General features: G+C 38.7%; 2 protein-coding genes across 2 annotated transcripts; one reads left to right on the top strand and one right to left on the bottom strand.

Annotated features, from left to right (window-relative positions):
- Positions 1-1,314: 1,314 nt before the first annotated feature.
- Positions 1,315-9,284, bottom strand: mocs3 (molybdenum cofactor synthesis 3). The gene is made up of 13 exons (XM_042500903.1): positions 9,039-9,284; positions 7,608-7,740; positions 7,428-7,520; positions 6,693-6,813; positions 5,553-5,627; positions 5,232-5,349; positions 5,006-5,114; positions 4,842-4,904; positions 4,191-4,354; positions 3,245-3,292; positions 2,591-2,687; positions 2,403-2,510; positions 1,315-1,521 (listed from the first exon to the last, which is right to left on the bottom strand). Exons 1-13 carry the CDS (start codon positions 9,129-9,131, stop codon positions 1,364-1,366), a joined length of 1,380 nt encoding a protein of 459 aa, XP_042356837.1. The 5' UTR covers positions 9,132-9,284; the 3' UTR covers positions 1,315-1,363.
- Positions 9,285-11,095: 1,811 nt separating this feature from the next.
- Positions 11,096-21,344, top strand: LOC121953832 (glutaminyl-peptide cyclotransferase). Its single transcript, XM_042501073.1, has 7 exons — positions 11,096-11,263; positions 13,510-13,656; positions 15,001-15,282; positions 17,541-17,708; positions 18,334-18,433; positions 19,714-19,830; positions 19,923-21,344. Exons 1-7 carry the CDS (start codon positions 11,132-11,134, stop codon positions 20,111-20,113), a joined length of 1,137 nt encoding a protein of 378 aa, XP_042357007.1. The 5' UTR covers positions 11,096-11,131; the 3' UTR covers positions 20,114-21,344.
- The last annotated feature ends 693 nt before the right edge of the window (positions 21,345-22,037 follow it).

Genomic DNA, 22,037 nt, shown 5'->3' with positions numbered 1-22,037 from the left:
ACAAGTTTTTCTTTTAACATGATTTTTTTAATGCACTCTGGCCCCTTTTTTACACTTAATACTCCCCTTTATTTCCAAAATAGTTACAAATTTTGCTGTTAAAAATCTCAGTATATATTAGCATTGAGTAAAAACAGTATACTTTATGATTGCTCTAATTAAAATGTTTTAACTAGAGTTGGAAAAATCGTTAAATCTATCAATTTATGTTAACAGTGGTGGAATGAAACTAAGAAAGTATGAATGGAATGATAGATTATTAAACCCGGGGTGTTTTATTATTATTAGGCCTATTCTTATTTCTGTCAACATATTTTGATTCAGGGCTTTTTAAGAAACGTTTGGGACTGAAACCTAAAAAAAAAAAAATGTCAAAGCCTAACAATGCCACTGCTTACATGCTCTCAAATTTAGATTTGATGGACTTGCACAATTAATCTATAAAGTAAAAATATATGATGCTTTCAGACTGTATCCAAACATTGTTCAATTCAGAGTCAGTGTGAACTCAGAGAAACTTGTATGTTTACAAAAAATAAAGATGTGTAACAGTCAAGGGAGTTAATTTATGGAAATTAATAATGAAACTGACAAATATAAAACAGAGCTATGAATGCCAGAGTGCGCATATGAATACTTGTCTGAGACTTTGGGATATATAGAATATACATACACTGTGTTTTTCTTGTTTCTTTAATTTTCATAATATATGAGGAGAACAGTAAAAAAAAGTTAATGTAAAAAGGTCAGGTGACTGTTCTGGGGGGTTGCAAAACAAGGTAGGCACTTCAAATAATTTTTGTTAGCACTGGGGAGGGAGTTATGTTTCATGATTTAGCAGAGGGTGATACAACTTTAAATGGTTAATTTCTTTTTTTTGTATTTATTTGGAATATCATCTGAACCCCAAAACCTGCAAGTAAGTTTTACAGGCATTTTTTCTTTAAAAATCACCAAATCGTATCATTAATCACAGCCGGAAACTGTAAAATATATTATTTATGGTGGATGGAGGGCCATGCATTTTCCCCCAGTCACACAGGGAGCCTCAAGGGAAAATGTATCTCCAGGGAGAGTCATGATATAAAAATAAATAAACAAATAAAGTCACACACCTGCCACCTCCCTACTCTGATACGGTCTGAGTACAGTCCCTAATTCAGCCTTCTCTGTCAACATTAACATGCTTTAGTTTGTCTCTGTTTCAAAAGTCATGTTATTCTTATTATATTTTTTTTTTCTTGTATTTGAATTGTGTAAGTAAGACAATGACCAGAATAAACTAATCTAAACATAAAAAAATCAGCAATGATAGCAAACATAATGCAGTTTATTGACAACAAAAAAATCATTCAAAAACAAATCAATACTGTGGAAATGATGGGTCTATTCTCTTTGCCCAAGCCATGAGGCCTCCGCTGATGTCTTTCACTGTGATACTGTCCAGTTCTGATCCGCTCATCTTCTCAATAACCTGCACCGCCTTCTGAGAGTCGTTACCCAGCTTACAGATCACAAACACTGGAGGAAAGAGCGGAGAGAAAACACTGCGGTTAGTTTGGTTACTGGATTGTAAAAGAATACTATGCAGGATTTTTCTTTAAAAAAAAGAAAAACTCATATAGAAGTTATTCATGTCAATCATCACTTATGAGCCATCAGAAGTGTGTGGCAGTGTATTTTTCTGCAGAGACTCTGCCCTCTGCCTGTATTTAGTTGTTTTTTTGTGCTTATGGGCATGTACCCCCGCAGTGCTCAAGTGAGGTCAGAGCTTTACAAAAAGGTAGTGACCAAGTGACGAAATAACACAATATCATCGAGGTGAAACGCTGAACCAGAGTGAATCTAGGGTTGGCTTCATCTTTCAGTTTTGCTTGCAAGCATGTTGACAAACAGAAACCGATAATTCTGCACAGTATACCTTTAAAGACTTAATATGCATCAGATTCACAGTATTGATTATCTTCAGTACAATCAACCTTTACTTCTCTGTATGATAAAAAAAGAGAAACACTGCAAGGGACAAAAGGCTGCACACATATTACAAATATAACATTAAATGAACAGAGGTGTGCAAATCATAAAAAACCAAGACTGTATAAAGGCTAAATTTAGTTCATTGATAAGAGAGCTCCACAACAGTGAATATCCAGAACGTCACCAAAATAACATTCTGAATATTAATTTCTCTAAAGCAGGCCAGCTGCTCAGGCTGACTGTACATGTTTTGGAAAAGGGGTCACCTAGCAACCCCATTACAACCTGTTACTAGCCGTCCAAAATAAGCCTGCGGCCCTGCAGTACGAGACCACACAGTGAGGGTGAATATGCACAAGTGGCTCTACGTGCCTGTTCATTTCAAACAACACATACGGACCCTGAACGGTGTTTTGACACGTTACCTGGAGGCTGGCGATCGCCCTCCATCTGCTGCTTCAATTGGCTGATTCTCTCCTGAAGTAATTGGATATGTTCACTCTTCCTCTCCTCTAAACTTGAGAGGGGAATGTCTGGTACCAATATAAGGTCAATAATCACACAGCAGTGGGAATAGGAGATTGATTTTGTGTCTCCATCTCGAAAAGGATACTGAGAGAGAAAGGTAGGTGGCATATATCGACCTCCACAAGAGGGCGCACATCCAGCAAGAGATGGGGCTCTGCCTTGTCTATTATTGATTTATAATCCTAGAATGACATTAAAACAGTCATTAATGCACAAAAACTTTATAATTAAGGAGAGGTGTGGCTGTATCTGTTGGGGAAAAACATTGATTTACATCAAAAGCTAAACAGGGAAAACAATATTATTCACAGCAAATGTTTCTTGGATTTGTATTTGTGGAGTAACGTGAACATTTTAACTGCTTTTCCTTAAATCACAGGAAACAAAACTGCTTTATAACTGGAGCCCCCCTGCACAATCTGGATTACAGCCCAATCAATCATGATCCCAATCTCTGCGCCTAATGACTCAGCGGGTTTTGAAAGCACCAGCTCTCCAGAAACAGATGCAATCCACCACCACTGCTCTCGCTGCCAAATAGAACATGTTATTCTTTCCCATAGAAAATCTACTGGCACATTTTAAGTCATTTCCCATTTGGGGCTGGGTCAGCGCTGAGATGTAATCAGTTTATGAATGTGCATGAAAACTGAGAAAATTGTGAGTAATCATACAATAAACAGCACTAAATACAGGGAGTCACGCAACGGCCAACTGTTCTGGACTATATATTCACTACCTGTACTGTGATCCGCTGATCTCTGGAAAGGAGGTTGAGTCTGCGGCACTGAAACACATGGAAAATCGGGCAATGAAAGATTTTTCCAGTGACTCAAGAATAATGACTTGTACTGTGTCTTATTAAAGAGACAGTTCAGATTTTTTTAAGTGGGGTCGTACCCATAGATAGTATATTAAAAACATTAGAGGTCAGTCAGCACACTCCAATTTTGGAGAAGCAGGCTGTAGTCTGACACGGAAGCTAAGCAATGTACTGCTGTAGATGGGGGCCAGCAACAAATGTTTTTTAGCCATCTAAAAAAAGTTTTTTAAAAAAATCTAGTGTATGCTATTCTGAGAGTATTTTCACTGCTTCACCTTAATGTCAGAGAGTGATTTTCAATCAGAAGATTAAGCCATAGTATCGCTTTCTTCAGAGCCACACTCTATTATGAAAAACAGTAACTTAACATGGCTGAGCACAAGAGCTGATAGTTCACCACTTTCTCTAACAGTTTTTTAGTGTGTGTTGTTGTCTGATTTTGGTGTTTAAAATAGTTAGTTCGGATTAATCAAAGTCAAACAATAACACAAACTAACCATCTTATTGAGGCAACAGCAGACCAGCAGCTCCCCTGTTCAGCAAGCTAAAATAACAGTTTTTCTGAATGTAGTCTGGTGGCTTTGAAGAGAGCATAGATGGGGAACTGAAGTGGTTAACTTTTTTTTAGGTGGGACTTTTTTTTTAAGGTTGCGTAAATATATTTTGTTGCTGGCCCCAATGACTAAAAGTGCATTGTTTAACTTCTGTGTCGAACTCCAGCCTGCTTCTCCAAACTGAGGGCGTGCCATCTGACATCTACTGTATGTAATACACACGGCAACATGCAGTTGATGTAAGAAACACTGTTTCATATAACTTCAAAAACAAACATTCCTCTTACAATGTGCCACTTATGACCAACCTTATCAGTGGCAGCAGACCCACAGAAAGCCTCATAGTCCACCAGTTGGGTAACACTGGGGTTCTCCCCGCACACTGCACAGCCGGCCTGTTTGGGCCGTAACTTGATGGACCTGAATCTGGCGTCTTGAGCGTCAAACATCACCAGCTGCTGTCCACAGGAAGCTGGCATGCCAGGTGAAGGAAAAAGTTACTTTGTGAAAAATATCAGCGCGCTGCTTGATTCAGAAAATCAGCTGGCACATCTCCGCTTTTGTGTATGAGAATCATAACAACATTCAGCCGTTCCGAGTAGGAAAACAGTGCAGTACTTCCCTGGCTGACGCATAAGGTCCAGGTGTTAGCATGAGCATCACAATGCAAGACAGAGGGCACGATAGGGCATTCTCTGATGTGACTCTCAAATATTAGCACTTTAACCACAGAGATTTCTCATAGGAATGGCAAATGCAAAGTCAGCAGCCTGTTTTTGCTATATTTTATCAGACAGGCACAAAAACACCCTTCCTACCCCTTACTTTGCTACAATAAAAGCCCTTTCAGCAGCTGATTTATGCAGATGACTATCCAGAACTGTGATATAAAGCAACAAACTGCCCAAGGAAGGTACTGTATGTAATGTGGGAGTTCAGACTGGAAAATCAAAGGATACAGCCTTGTCCAGAGGCAATCTTAAGGACTTCCAAAGCTTGGAAGCAGCCCATTATCCCTGGAACTTAAAGAAAAGTGGAAAGTTTTACTAACAGCTATCATTTACACAGACTGCACTCTGTATGAAGTTAATGGCTCCTGGGCAAGTAAGTGGACAAGACTTACCCACTCCTAACACCCCTCCATCAGAACAATTGGTCACTGTCTCTGGGGGTGGGGGTACTGGGTACAGACATCTGTAGCAGGGGCCTCCACAGTAATTATATACTGTCAGCTACACACACACACACACACACACACACACACACACACACATTTTGCTGGTGAAGTGACATTTTTTGCTGGTGAAGTGACATAACAAATGTACTGGGGCTGATGGACTCTACTTTACCTGTCCCTCCATTCTCAGAGCACTTGCTGACACCAGAGGCTTGCCACTGAGCACGCAGGCGTCGTTCACCAGATAACGAGTGGGGACGTTGTCTGAACAATCAGCCACAATGTCATACATGAGATCAGTGAAGTCAAGGTGTTATCCAGAGTTCATATTACTGGTTAGTCACATGTACACATTTCCCAAAAGATTATCTAAAATACTGTTCAAGCAATCATAAGCCTGAATGAGTGCATGGCAGCTGCAGGATAGTTTCATGACAAAGAATCAGCAGGTCTGTGTAGCAGATGTAGGTGGAAGGTTTTTGCTGCAGGATACTGCTGAATGAGTTGCAAGGCGTTCTCCGATGTGAGTTGCAGGTGGTAGGGAACACACTCAACTGTTGAGTTCAACCTGAAGACAGAAAGTCATATTTGAAAAAATTAATTCATTTTCTAAAAGTCACTCCCAGAATGTGTACCGGAGAGCAAATGCAATTTGAGAGATAATTGTAAGTTTACTCAAAAAAATAGAGAAGAAAATAAATGTATTTCTATTGCTGGTGTTACATTTTAGAACAGTGCTAATCTAAATGAAAAAAAAAACATGTATTTCAATTTTGATTTTCAAAAGAATGGTTTTTGTGTTGATTTTGTTCATACTGTTTGTTTTGTTTTTAATTATTGTATTATGTGTATATACAGAATATACACACTACTAACTAACTATCTATCTATCTAAGAGTTCAAATTGGGTTCTCCATAATTAGCAGCTTTAATTCAAACAGATCAGTATTTCAATCAACCATATATTCAATCAATCATATAAGAACCACAATGGTGATTCAATTAAACCAAGAAAGAAACAACTAACAGCAACATGTGAGTTTTAAATCTGACATGGGACCTTGGTCACATGTCCGCCCCCGTTCTTCTTTCTCCCTGATAATCTCTGTCTCAGCTCTCAAAAAAGGGTGCAAAAACAAACACGTTATCTTAAAGACACACATTAACACTCAAGACTTTTGTATTATAAGATGCAAACAGTAAGTTATTAATAATATACAATCAAATTAAGAGGGTGTATGTATACCACAGCACCAAGAACACTATCCACAATATCTACTAGTCAAAGAAATGGCGCCCTCATGTGGTCGTTGCTGTAAAGTGTGTGCGCTAACCACAGTAGGCCCACTGTGAGGGAGAAGGGCACCAAAAACAGCTGTCTCTAAAATAACATGTTTACACAATATTTGCAGACTGGGGAGAAATACACAACCAAATATAACCTGTGGCGAGACTGGAGAGCGCCAGCACGCCTTACGCTGCAACCAAACGGTCACAAAACACATAGAAACACACCAACGATCATGGTAAGAGAACATTTACTAATAAAATCAGAACATACTAATTTGTCTGTTGCAGTTCTGTTTGCGCAGTTTTGGCACAAGTTTGCAGGAATAGATCTCTGAATGGATACCTTTTAACTGCGCTGGCAGCCGATAGAGCCTTGGCTCGGTCCTGGTTCTCCTCTCCATGGAGCACCTGCCTGTGCAGGTTACTGAGCTCCACCGTGTCGTAGTCCAGCAGGCCCAGGCGTCCTGCAGAGACACAAAGACCAACAAGGCAGTGAGAAAGGCGTGAGGAATAACGTCAAACTTGGATGACAGTGGCAAATCATGAAGATTAAACTCGATAACTAAAGTAAGAATTGAACAAAGTGTGCCTTATTTAACTTTCGTTAGTGTTTGTTGCCTTTTCTCAAATTCTGCATCTGCTTTCCTTCATTTTTTCTGGTTTTCCCAAGTTAGATACAGCCAAAGTGTGGTTGAAACTTCACCTGAGGCAACAGGTAGCATAATTTTGACCCCAAAAGACAAGCATAATCATATTAATAGTAAGTCTTAAATTATAAGCTGTGAATATAGTCTTGTCTCTTTACCTAAATGTTCCCAGTGCTCCTGATTTTAATCATGAAACAGCGCTTTCATTATATTTTTCCTTTTGGAAATGAATAATTACGGCTCCGCAGGTACATTTATTTAGTGTACCACCACTGGAAGGTGAGACAGGTTGCTAATTTGAAACGTTGCCTAAAAGAAAAGTCAAACCACTGATAGCTCCACAATCACTCACACCTATATAGCACATTTATTTCAAGGTTAATTTATTTGGCACAAGGTCATGCTGATCATCAGTCGACTAGATTACCTACCGACGCCTGCAGCCGCAAGATACTGTGCCACAGGGCAGCCCAGTCCTCCACAGCCCACAATCAGCACTGAGGTCTTGGCTAAGTTTAGCTGACCTGCGGACAATCAAGATTTACTCTGCTGTGTTCACTCATGCTTACTGTACTGTAAATCACAACAACGCTGTCTGTAGCCGGCCATACCTTGTACGCCCAGCTCAGGCAGAAGGAGCTGTCGGCTGTACCGCATGATGTCCTCGTTGCTGAGCGCTGGTTTGGCTGTCAGGGGGGTTAGGGGTGTCACTTTTTCATACAGCTCCAGTGCTGACGTATGGCTCTGGAATCACACCAGGGAGGAATTATAACAAGTTTAAACAGGAGCTTTAAGCCATGTGGCATCACAGTCCTCAACAGCCTGTCTCTACAATATAATGAGCTACATTTATGTCTCTCTTTACAGCCCATATGTCTGACATAAGGAGCTATTTGGGAAAAGCTCTTCATCGGGAGGGATTTATACGGCTTATAGTGTGCTTATTTATATTCTATTTGGCATTGGAGATTAAATGAGGTAAGTGTGCTCAGTCTCTTGAAATTTTTGGGACTTTTTAAAAACTTTACATTTTTTGTGATAAGGAGGCCTTTATGCATTTATGCACATTTGGAATTTGCTTATTTGTTCAATCAAAAGCATCTGAATTTAGGAATATGTAGCACTGCAATCTAGGATTACATATACTACACGCTGTAATCTTGTACTTTGAATGCAATGTTCGCATGATATTATGTGGGTATTTTGTGATCACACTCAGTAAGTGATTATATACATCTGAGCACAATATGCCCAATTATTCAATTACCCAGTGCTGATAATTTTTTACCCTGCAGCACCTGTAAATGTGCATTATTATGTGTGTATTACTGACAAAACAAAACATCAGGCAATTTATAACATAACGTAAAAATAAAATCAAATAGGTATGACATAAGTATATGTGAAGAGTATAAATAACAGTAATTCAAGACAATTACATAAAAATGAATAATAGACAAAAAAAAGGCTAAATGGGGGTACAAGCATACAAAGGGGGAAAAAGAAACTAAGGGGAATTTAGGAAAGAAAGTGCATAATTTTCCAAAAAGGTTGACATATTTTGTTTCTTTAAACAGAGTGATTTGAGAAGAAATTCTAGGAGAAAAGATACAATTCAGGAAGTAATTCTATTTGAGAATTTAAAAAAAACATTTTGAGTAAACGTACTGTACTTTATATATTCTGTGTTTTTCTGGTGTCCTGTCATGAAGCTCTGATTCATTTTATATTCCATATCCTGAAGCTACACATCATCTTTGGGACATTTAGGTCGGTCACTGGCTATTTTAAAAGCTAGTTTGCTATACAAGTGCCCAGGTGAATTTTTAAGATACGAGTGTGTTGTTTTGTCCCGTGAAAGGTTATTATCGGTGTTTGCTAATATTATATTATACAGGCTATACTGCGGTTATAGCTAGTTTATAGCATAAATGCTGCTCGATAACAAACGATGCCTGGAGAATATAAAAACACATTTCTATAAGACCAACAGATTGTTTGCCTGTTGTAATAAACTTTAGCTTTCAGTAAGACTTTCCTACCTTCTCCAGTAGTGCCAGCTTGTTCTTCAGAGCAGTGATCTCTTTCTCTTTCTCCTCCAGCTGCGCCTTCAGGCAGCGCACCTCTGCGGCCATGGCTGCAGGCACAAACACAACACGTACACTTACAAATATCAGCGCTACTATTCTGGTTTAGCTTGCTAAGTGTGTGACAGGGACATGTTAACATGAAATCAAACCGTGAGTGCAATACATTCGGTATAAGCATGAAACATAGTGCATAAATTTCCGGGTTTAACACGTGACTGCAATGCTGCCTTCATGTGCTCATCGGAAGCTGTGTATTTACGAGTTACAAACACATCAACGACGCTCAAAAGTCGTAACTATAAGTGGGAATTGGGAAATTATCTAAAACATACTGGACAAATCGTAAGAACACCGTCACACAACAGTAGGTGGTGATAATGATCCACCTGGTTGAAAGTCGCCATCATAAAAGAAGAAGAAATCGAGAAATTTCGATGATACCCGAGCGTACCTACAAGTTGTTGCGTTTGCGTGACGTTGCAGGGCAGCAGAAATGGCGGAAAGCATGAAAACAGTGTTAACAATTTACGGTAAAAAGATATATTTTATTGCTTTGTTCCAAGTAGCTATCATTTACTTTTAGTAGTTGCAAGTTTTAGAGTATGCCTCTATTAGCTGTAGCAAGCAAAGCAAACTTTTAACTCTAAAGCATGTTAGGCGAGTAGTACTAATACAAATCAAGACCAACCAGGTGGTTCTCGTACTAATAGTACTAATACTTTTTATACAGAACAGAAAAATACACACTAAACGTTAATGCCAGGGATATATTGTTCACAGTATAAATATAAAACAAATATTACACAGCACATTAATCTGAGTTCATATGAAACGTTTTGAAAATGAGGTTCGTTTTAACAGCTTTTTTTATTTTTTATTGTAGCATATTGGTACACTTATTTTAGGAAATGTTTAAAATTCGATTCGGAGTCTATTTTTTCTTATGTATGTGGAATTTTCCCATCATCAAAATCAGCGGGCCAAAGATAGTAGTGTCCTGGTCCTCCACATTGCCCTCAAAACAAATAAAAATGTATTTTTCCGGTAAATTAATACTTTGTCCCGCTGTTCTCTTTATGTAATGGTCAACATAAATCCAAAAATATTTTATTATAAGTACATTGATAAAATACATGATGGATTGTTTCTTCTTGAAGTCTACAGAAATCGCAGGAGTGTTCATATCAATTTTAAACCTTTTAAATACTTGATAACAACGTTATTTTATAACTTGACGTCTTAAATGCATAAACATGGCGGTCAAAAGTCAGCGTTTGGTCAGGGTTTGAAACTTTTTAAAATTTAATTCAAGTACGCCTAGTAAATACTACCTTTTTTAAATCACATGTAAAGTAAAATGTGGTATTAATGTTAACTGCTGTCCATGTACAGTGACGAGATTAAATTTAAAAATAAATATATAAAATAAATGTGTATATAGAAAATAAAATATGTAAAAAAAAATATCCATGTAGCTCCTTTGTAGCTCCCATGTTCCCACTTTACAACCTCAAAGCATCTGAACACAACGAAGTCGGAAAATCCGACCTTCCGACTTCAATTGAACGCAGCATAAAACCATGTGGTAAGTGACGTGGGAAGCTTGGGTCTGTCAGAAATAATTAAACAAGTAAGCAAATATTTAATGCTGTGATTTACTCTTGGGGGGAGAAAAATAACAAAATTTGTACTAATTTAAATTATTTTTAATATACATTCATCTGAGTAAAGTACTAGTTCCTATATGTTTTATTTGTTATAATCTAAATATTTAGACGCTTACCATTAATTAGAAGACATAAAGGATCCAGTTGGGTTCTGTCTTGAGACCTGTGTAGATGTGTTGATCTGTTGTTCAAAATGAGTAACTATCAAAGGAAAATATGGGGTCACTGTGTCATACCCGTGCGGCTGCTGGCGTGGATGAAGCGCGCGCACACACATTCACACATAGCAGTACAGTGACGCGCTGTGGTTGAGGGAGCCTCGAGTCCTCCCTCCTGCCTTTCACATGATCTGTAAGCTTTCACAGAGGAGAGACAGGAATGTGGAGAGGAGCGACAACAACGATGGCTGAGAAGAGGCACAGTGCCTCCAAAATGCGTTTATTTCACTCTGTGGTCATCTGGGTGGCATTCATCCACTGCACCAATGGAATTCCTTGGACACAAGAAAAGGTAAATGTAATTTATTCACATATTTGAAACATAACACATTGACAGTCTTTCATAACTGTATATGTAGAAAGTCAAAGAAGTGAAACAGTTTTAAAAAACTTGCCATATCATGTATTTTTTACAATTTTATTATTATCTAGCCCACTTTTTATGAGGTTCAAATGCATGTTTGCAATTACTGATCAACTCCAGATCTTTACTTTTTTGTAACTTTTGAAAAATCTCAACCCAATATTTTGAATTGCTTTGTCTGAATTACATGAATTTAAAAAACACTCAATTTTTTTTTATATTGTCTTTGTGTGTGTGTGCATGTTTCATTTTGAAGTGGTTATCTCCAAGACTATGTAATGTGAGAAAGGAGGAAAAAAAATCCCATATTCACATTTGATACACATAATACAGGTATGTATTTATTCATGATATTCTAACAAGCCTCTGCAGTGTTTCTCAGCACTGTTGTGTAATTCTCCTGAGATGCACCTGGGTATGCATGGCCATTCATGTCCCCTCATTTATGCTCTTCTTCTCCTCTCCTCTTCGCCGAGTTGCTATGGCAGCACAGTCATCGTCATTGATCCTCCAATTGCAGGTCTTGGTATTTATAGACCTTAAGTGGACCCCCTTTTAACCCTTCTCTGAACTCAGTGAGTCCTAGCACTGTGAATCACTATGTTCACTCTCTGTGACCACATAATTACATATTTTGCAGCGTGTGCCACTCTGTAATTAGAGTCAGTCAGTTAGGGCCCAACTCGTACCCTGAACAGGTTTTGTTGTGTGAATGTTTATGCTGTGATTGTAATGGACATGTTGTGCCTTCTGTTACTTGTGTGTGATGACAAAGTTAGGAGGAAAAACAAATGTCCACTCTAATTTCCCAGACAAGTCTGAAAACTTTTATTACATATCACACAAAAAATGACAAAAATGTGCTGCTTCCAGCTTCTCAGATGAGATGATTTGCTGATTTATGACAACGTGAGTTGAAAATGTCTGAGTTTAGGCGTGTTGGTTAGACAGTCACGCTGATGTGATGCACATTTTTTCACTATTTTAAGACAGTTTAAAGATTAAACCATTAATCAAAAAAAGATAATCAACTAAATAACTGACCATTAAAACAAGTGTGTAGTAGTGTAAATTACACAAGCAGGCTTTGACTGTGCGCCAGCATTCACCATCAGCTCTTTCCCTCCCGCTCTCTGTCCTTTTCTCCCCGTTCAGTTTGTTACCAGGACAACCACGGTGCTCGGCAGGTGAACTTTGAGACCAAATGAAACCGAATCTACAGGATTGAAGAATCAATATGTTTTTTTAACCTATGGCTGTAGTCAAGCAGGCATTGAACTGAAAAGGCATTGAACTTAAAACCTGATTCTAAATCCATGTTGTGCGTTCCTTAACAAGCACCGTCCACTTTTCTGCTTTTCGAAATTAGCCCTCGAGTGTATTTCAAAGCCCATCAATCAAAAGCTATTCACGTGTGTCTCTCTGAGGAGGTGTTAACTTCACAGCTCATGTAAAACACAATAGTTAGATCAACCTGACCTCCAGATCAAATTGTTTCTTCTTTATGTTTTTTTTTATGTTAACATGTATGACTCTTTCAGACACTGAGTGAGGTAACATGCACATGAATGATCTTTTTATGAGGCTTATCCAGGTTATGATCATATTCGGTTTATGATGTTTACATGAGCACAGAGAAATCAGGTTATTCACAGTCTGCATATTTGGGTTTCTCATAAATAGAATATGGTGTTTACATGCTCAAAGACAAACAGGATACTCCAAAAAACACGATCATTAACGGGTTATTCGTGTCCATGTAAATGAGCCGATTGTTAGGTCGGTTATATGTATTGAAAAAATTGTCTTTCGATTCGCAATGTAAATGCGGGAATTTAAAAAAATTGACTGTTGGCACACTTTGGGAGTGGTTTCCATCAATGCTAGTGTTGTGAAACACTGAAATCTGATTCTTTACGTCTGTCATCCACATTATTGCTCAACTGAAATGCATCATAAAAGACTTCCCTATTTTTATGCGAAAAAGTTGATGTGAGACTAAAGTAAAGACTGCTTTTTTAAAAAAAATATTCTATGATCCTTAAGCAAAACTGTATTAATAGAGAGGTCACAACAATCTGATCTCTTTGATCACACGGAACGGCATCCTAAATATCAGTTGAACCTCTTTTTTTTACACATTTTTTTTAATCTGGTTTGTTTCCTCTGTTCAGCTCCATCACAGAGCTCTCACTCTAACGCAAGAAGAGATCAGTACTGCCCTGTCTCATACTGATCTGGAGCAGATGTGGCAGAGGGACCTTAGGCCGCTGCTGGTTACCAGGTATCCGGGCTCTGCAGGCAGCCAAGCTGTGCAGGAGGTGAGTGTAATTACAGGCTAACATATCATGGCTGGATCACTTTCAGATACAGACAAGCTTGGACACAAAACATGTAATTTCCAACTATAAACTGTGAAACATGCACTGTGCCATGTCATTGTCACGGGACCCTTATTCTGAAGCCTTAGTAAGATGCAAAATGCACCACTGGACAGAAATCCTGCTTGTCCAACAGCACATTATCCCCAATACTCCAAAAATACACTCTCTCTCCAGAGAGATCCAGGTGCTTTTTTATTTATTATTTTCACCATGATGGCAAAGCTTCTATACCCTCAACTTTTTTTGTGTCTCTGTCTTGCTTTGCCCCCTGTTGCAGTTTTTTTTTGTTTCTATAGTTGTTTTATGTGTCTTTGCCACAATTTTGAGTCTTTTCGCGGTCAGTACTTGTCTCTTTTGCAGTGGTGGGTAGAGAACTGAAAATCTATACTTAAGTAAAAGTACAGTTACTCCTTGTGGTGGAAATAGCGCTGAAATAGCAGGCTGTAGGGCAGAAGCATACGGGTAAGGCAGAGGTATATCTGGGAAATTTTTACTGCTTAAATAGGCTGCCAAATTGGGAGGGTGTGTTTTTTCGATGGCTCATGGAGAATGAAGTATGACATATGTATGAATCAGTGCAACTCAAACTGACAGCCTAAATTATCTCGCATACATCGCTCTATAAATGGCAAACATAGTGACGTAAAAAGCAGATTACTGGCTCAAAAATGTGCAAAGAGTAGAATTTCAGTTTTTTTTTTTAAAGTAACATTATAAGTACTCTTTCATTAAAAAAAATGAATAAACACATTTTTTACTCATGTGCATTACTTGTAATACGATACTATCCACCCCTGCTCTTTGGACGACATTTGGCAGGTGAAGGCCAGGAGGCCCCTGACACTTTGGCCCCAGGGCCTGTGCCAGCGGACCCGCTCAATGGTCCATCCATGGATAAAGGGCAGTCGGACAAATGGGCTTTTGATCCAATGGAACATTTTTCTGGCTGTTGGGGTTTCAAAATAATGGGCAGTTGAAACAATTAGCAGTCCCCTCATGATACACACATTTTACAATAGTTGTCGGTGAACATTATATTATTGGCAACGTCGTGGTGACTAAATGTATAAATATACAACCAGTACAACCAGTTCAGGAAGTTATCATAATTATGTTTTATTCCTGAAAAAATAAGAGCCAACAGGTCTTAATCAGAGATGTTTGTTTTTCACAAGTTTATTTGCCACAGACTTTGGTCAGCTAATCAGTAAGGTGCTGATGAGTTGAGGTGCGGGTTGAATACTCATAACTAAAAAAGGAAACCTCTGTGTGTGTTCACAGCATATCAAAACTACCCTCGCGTCCCTCGGAGCAGGCTGGGAGGTGACGGAGGATACGTTTGTGTCACAAACCCCATACGGTCCCCTGTCCTTCACTAATCTTGTTGCCACCCTAAACTCATCAGCTAAGCGCCGCCTGGTCCTGGCCTGTCATTACGACTCCAAGTACTACCCACCACAATGGCACGGGAGGGAGTTCCAAGGCGCCACTGATTCTGCCGTTCCCTGCGCCATGATGTTGGAGCTGGCACGAGCCCTGGATGAGGATCTGAAAGCTCAAAAGGTGGTGGTCCTAGCATGCGACTTAAAGCTGCAACATATAATAAGTTAAAGGGTATACTATATATTACTGGTCTGTCTGTCTGTTTGAGACTGTCTGTGTAGACGCCACAAATCCCTCCTGTGTGCGTTAAATCGGCTTTTCAGTGATACTCGGGCTGTTTGGGGGTGTGTATTAGTTTTGTGGTTGTGGCCAGCCCTGACTTGAGTTGTGGTGGTGAATCACAGGCAAGTCATACAACAACAACAACAACAACACCAACTGCAGTAAGTGCAGGGAAAAATAACACTTCCTGACTGGGTATATACATCACTGTATATTTTTCTATTATGTCAGTCAAACATGACAAACAATTAATGTTGGAGTGGAGAAAAAGGAAAGATAGGTACTAACAATACATTTCAAAGGCTTCAAGGCAAAATAGTCTTATTTTAAAGATAAGGCTGTTGTTGAAAAGACCAGAAAACAATCATGCTTTAGTCAGTTTCACTACTTTCCAGCTTTCCTACCTTTCTCTCGCAGAGAAGGAGTAAATCCTTAAAAACTGTTCATGAATATATTGTAGTTTCATTTTATTTAAACGTGTAATTTCCTTTAACAACTGGGCAATGTCGTTTTAAGCAAACGCAACTAAAACCGGGGAAAATAGTGAACTTTGTTAGGGACTATTTTCAGCAGCAGATTAATACCTGCTCGGTTTACTTTAAAATGAACTAAAGTGCCCAAGTTAATGGGTGGTTCCCTGATGTGTTCTCAACAAACAAAACTTCAATTCAGTGTGACACAAATATTTCAAATCAGGCTTCAGCTCCACGGAAAACACTTGTTAGTAGGATCAGTTTGGGCTACCACAGTAACAGCTTTTGTTGGAGAATATATTGTCCCCAAAATAATTGAAATAAATGATATTATTGTCATTTTAAGATCATTTAATGCCACTATTATATTGATCAGCATAATAAGGCATGTACACCCATTTAAAGAGCAAAGAACTTTTGATTCTTCAGAATGTGAAATTCAAATGCGAACAAAATATTAAAATATACAGCGCAGCCAGAAGCACCATGTCTCTCAGCATAGTTTTTTTCTAGTCATTAAGCTTAGGCACTGTGAAAAGTTGGGCACTGCGTCCAAGTCTTATTTTTCTTGTTTTCTCCGGAAAGCCCTGCTGTTCATTATGGCACTATGTTGGCTAAAATGTTGGTGAAATTCTTATGTACTTTATTACTTTATATATTATATTTATTGTAACTTTATTTAAATGCCTTTAGAAAATGTTTAATCAAAACTGAACTTTTCAATCTCACATACACTAAGGTCCCAGCAACTTTTTTATAAAGTTCAATAAAAATTGAATTAAAAAAAACTGAATGAATAAAAATAGCTCCCTGATGTAAAGTAAAAGAAAAAAAAGTTCCTCCATGCTGACATTCTTAGGTAAAAAAATCAGCCATGTAAACACAACAAACAATATCATACAATATATATGCATGACTTTGATAAATCGATAATGTAATTATTGTGACAGACCTAGGATCAGTTTATTGTTGGCCTTTTCCTGTAATTTGTTCACAATAAGAAAGATGTTAAATTTTGCCAGCCTTATCCATTATGCATTTTCATTGAGACTGTCACTAAAATTTTTACATCTAAATTGACTTTTTGTCTTAGGTCTAATTTATAGACCTTTGTGTGTAAACATACCTCTGCTCAAACACAACATCGTCAGCAGCAATGACATTTCAAGCTCAGAAGCTGCAACTGCCGTCTCCGTTTTATGCGGACTGATACAAATTTGACACCAACAATGCTTAATTGCTCCACAAACAAGTGATTCATACTGACAACACTTAGTATTCATGCAGCTTGCTCCTCTGCCCTTTCCCTGTTTCACAGTTGAGCTCAGACCCCTGTCTACTGGGCGGACAGTGACAGGGCCGGTGACAGGGAGAGGTCAGCCAAGGGACGTGTTTATCAGACTCAGCTGTCTGTCACAAAGGTCACTGCAGGAATAGGAATCACGTTGAATACAAATACGAGTAACGAGGAGGTGGACACATCATCAATAGCGTAGTTGATGAATAACATAGAAGAAATTGTAAACAGAAGTGTATTTTGGGGGCTGTTACAACATTATTAGGGATTTTTCACTTAAAAATACCTATGAAAACCTTGTTTTTGTTTTTGTGTCAGTGCAATTTAAAACCACTGGAGGGCAGCAGAGCTCTGATGATGTCCTTAACTTTTTACCTCTCATGCAGAGCTCCAGTCCTGATCTCACTCTGCAGTTGATTTTCTTTGATGGAGAGGAGGCCCTTTTCCAGTGGACCCCCACAGACTCCCTTTATGGCTCTCGCCACCTCGCCCAGAAGATGGAGGCCACCCCGCACCCTGCTGGATCCACGGACACCAACCAGCTGCACGGCATGGTACGCCACAGTTCTTTACTCAATCTTTTCTGCCCAAATCATCCGAGATTATCAGTCACTTAATCACACTCAAAATCATCCCTTTGTTAGTCCTCATCAATTTCAGAATGATCTGCTGAGTCCTGATCCCTGACATACACACCCACACACACCCCAACAAGGGAGGTGCATTTCTTAAATAGTTTTATATTTTTGAAGAAATCTCAAATCACACAGCCAGACATTTAATCATCAAGGAGGCTTTGGTGTCTCAATATAAATATCATTTATTATACAGTCTCTGATAACACAATGTCAAGGTAATTGGTATATAGTTTCTGTATCGCAGCTGCGGAGAGATAGTGAAAGTGTTTATCAACAAATGTAGACATCCCTGTGTGGATGCACCGAGATAAAGCAGACAGTATCTTTCAAGAAAAGACAGATGGGTGTGATTTGTGTGTGGTGCTGAGATAGCGTGCACATGGAGCATTGATGTCAGTGTGTTGCAGCAGCTCTGAGGTGTGATCACTGTGGGAACTGGCTTCTTGTCAGGAACTTATCGTCAGGATGTGTGGAGAGTTTCTCATGAGAGCTCACCAGCATCGTTTTCCCCCCTCATCCCTGTCTGTTTCGTCTCCAATAGGATCTGTTTGTGTTGCTGGACCTGATTGGGGCTCCCAGTCCACGCTTCGGCAACCAGTTCCCCAGCACAATGCACTGGCTGTCCAGACTGCAGAACATTGGTGAATAAGTAAATGTTTTACTACTCTGATGGTAAACACCATGTAGGTCTGTTTACTTTAATGAAGGTGTGCCACAAACTTTTGTCACTTAAAACTATGAGTCGTTTCAATCAGGAGAGACAGGTGAATGAAGATAACTGTTTCATAAAGATTAAAGATGTACAGATTAATGGATGATACGTGATGATTAAGATTCGGCAGAAACACGCTCAGACTCTATAAGGAGATTTTTTTTCTTGTGAGCAGCATCAAAATAAATCCCTGCATAGAGTGCAGACACTGGTGGCAGTGGCTGATGACTTTACTGAGAATGAAAGGCCGATGAATTTGTGAAGACTTAGCGGTGATGGAGCAGTGGAGGATGCGCACAAGGGGGCAACCTATATTGTTTTTTCAGGGCCGATACCGATTATTAGTAATAATGGAACCGATAACCAATATTTGGAAACGATATGCATTTACAATAATGAAAATATTTCTGTTGAAATTTAGACTTTGGAATATAACAAACTCCAAAGCAAAACTTGTTGTTTAAATGCCTTTAGCAAATGTTTAATAAAAACGGAACCTTTCAATGTCACATACAGCAAGTTTCCAGCAACTTTTTTTTTTTATAAAGTTCAATAAAAATTGAATTTAAAGAACTGGATGAATAAAAAAAGCTCCCTGAGGTAAAGAAAAAGAAAAAAAAGTCAAAGTTCCTTCATGCTGACATATTCTTTACATGTATTAATACACACACTTTTTCATTAATTATATTTTATCTGCGATAAAATGCCAATAAAGATAAATGGCAAAATGCCAAATATTGGCCCGGTAATCAACTAGGTCAATAATCTGTCGACTCTTAGTTTACACAACTGCAGCATGAACATATCATGTAATTATCAAGAGAACTGGACACAGCATTAAATGCAGAGCAGGCTGCTGCTATTCTAGCCTTTCGAAATACTATCGGACTGAATAGATCAAATCATGACAGTGAAATAAGTCATTTTATGGGGGTTCTGATGCTCAAAAAAAACTATCCGCTGATTCACACATGAATACAATAATGTCACATCCTTCTTTGCACCAATCAGGATTTACTAACTTTTGAATATGATGACGCTTGTAGGGTGTGTTTACTTGTGTTTCCAGAACTGTCAGTCTGAACTGATGAAGCAAATCAGCTCATTATTGAATTCTTGATTTATTTATAAGTCATAAGGATGTTTTTTTTTCTTTAAACTGAACTAACAGCTGCACTTTTTACTCTGTCTTAAATCCTATATCCTCAGAAAAGCGTTTACACTCTATGAATCAGCTGGTGGATCATCCTAACAGCGTGCAGTATTTCTGGCCCAACATCCCTATTGGCCACATACAAGATGATCATTTACCATTCCTGAACAGAGGTAAATACATCAACTAACACAACTACAGCAAATACAATTACACATATTGTGCAGTTTTGTTGGTTGATCCTCATCCTGCCCCTCTGTGTCAGGTGTGCGCGTGCTCCACCTTATCCCCTCCCCATTCCCGTCCGTTTGGCACACGTTTGACGACAACGAGCAGAACTTGGATCGCTCCACCATCCAGAACCTCAACAAGATCCTGCAGATTTTTGTTCTGGAATACCTCAATGCCAGACCCGCCATCCCTGCTGTCACTTCAAACCCACAAAATGCCCCATAAAAAAAACAACAACTAAAAAAGTTTCTTTCTTTTGATGTTTCACCGTAGTAAAGATCTTCAGCCGCTTATTTATGGACTGAAAGTTTACACTGTATTTAATGCAACAATATGCATTCCTTGAGCTTATAACTGAGATGTGAGGTTGAGACTCAACCCTGCACATCATATGGGCTCCAGCTGCAGAAAAAAACATTTTACATATAGAATTTGTTGAGTGAAGCTTGATGTCATCAATATGGTCACATGGACTTTTTTTTTTTAATGTTCGAACATATCTTGGCTTTTGGAAGCTACATCTTCCCTTCAAGTCCCCAGCAACAAGATCAGTACACAGGATCTTCTGTGTGTTTTCTTACTACACTGCACTCTTTATACCAGCCTAACCCCCCTTTTACACTGTGAGGAGGCATCTTAGTGTCAGTGCTAATGTCTATGATCTGATGCCTCGAAGAAAAGGGGACACAGCAGTGCTATGACACCATTTATTTGACAAATTTGACCCAAAAAAAGTCCAAAATTGGTGATAATTTCATTATGAATTGCTTTTAGGACAGCTGTGCCCTGAAAACTCTTGGTTATAATCATAGGTGTAAATTTCTGGGGGAAACACAGGGGACATGTCCTCTTTAATGTTTAGAACATGTGCATTTGTCTCTCCCAGTAAAAAATATGAAAGTACCAGAGTACAAAAAAGATATTTGCACCGTAAGTTGATGCAGAAAATGCACAAATTGGTGCATAAAATGCAAGAAATTCAGTGTTTGATGTTCAAAAATGTCCTCCAGCATACTCCTGAAATTAAATCTACACCCATGCATATAGTCATAACAAATAACATCCAGATCCTTGATGTTGTGTGATAAATATATACAACATGGCCACTCACGTGATGCTGCCAAAATACATATACGGCGACGTGCATGAAATAGACACACAGTTTGTATTTTAGCGACAAGATACTTTATGTGACATTTCCTTTCGCACAGTAAATCTGTTCAGAGCGAACCTGTCAGGGGCAGGAAGTGGGTTTATTTGTATTACAACAACAATCTTCTCATATCCCCTCATCTTAGATAGTGAAGTTGATAACTTCCTGTGTTGATGTTTCATGTGCCTGCATTTGTTTATTTGACATTATTAGCCCAATCTCAATGTAGATCCCAGAATAATACACAAAGCCAAAACTGGACATCCTTTTGAGGCTGAAATAAACATTGATTCAGAATACAGAGTTTGCTTATCTTTGTGAGTGTTTTGTTTTACTGTTAGGATCTGTGAATGAAGAAGTTGCTCTTTTGTTTGGCCATTGTCATTATCTGAGGCGACCTTTTATTTGAGGAAGTGTTAACTTTTTTCTGTAATTTGAACCTAAAACAACGAGAATGTTGTTCTAACAGATGTGCATCTGGCGCTCAGGTTTTTCTCCGGGCCTGAAAGCCTGGGCCCTCAAACACCACCGCTATCCTCTCCTCCCTCATCTCCACAACAATCCCTTGATTCACTTAATCCTATCAGGGAGGACTTCCCCTTAATTCCACACTACCCAGATCCCCTTCAATCCAGCCCACTCCCATGAGAACTGACTCCCCCGTTTGCTGAAGTCAGACATGTTTGTGATGCCTGGCAACAACGTACACAAACATACTGCATATCTTGTCTTGAAGGAGATTAAAAGTAAGTGCTTCAAAAGGCATTAATCATCAGACACTGTTATCGGTTATATTTTCCACACCAGAAAGTTGAGAAAGCTGTGTGTTTTAATTAATGTTCTGATGGTAAAACCTAAGAGACCCACTGTGTTTTATAGATATAACTTTGCTCCTTTTTTTGGCTTTTATTGTGCTTATCTTCCTCACTTATTTCCAGTTAGGTTTTCTTTAAAACATTTACCTTAGGCATCCTGTTAGTCATCACATAATTATTT

Source organism: Plectropomus leopardus, chromosome 14 (genome assembly GCF_008729295.1).
Source record: "Plectropomus leopardus isolate mb chromosome 14, YSFRI_Pleo_2.0, whole genome shotgun sequence".
NCBI classification, from domain to species: domain Eukaryota; kingdom Metazoa; phylum Chordata; class Actinopteri; order Perciformes; family Serranidae; genus Plectropomus; species Plectropomus leopardus.
Note: the sequence above shows the minus strand (reverse complement) of the source record. Positions and strands in the feature narration are given on the sequence as shown.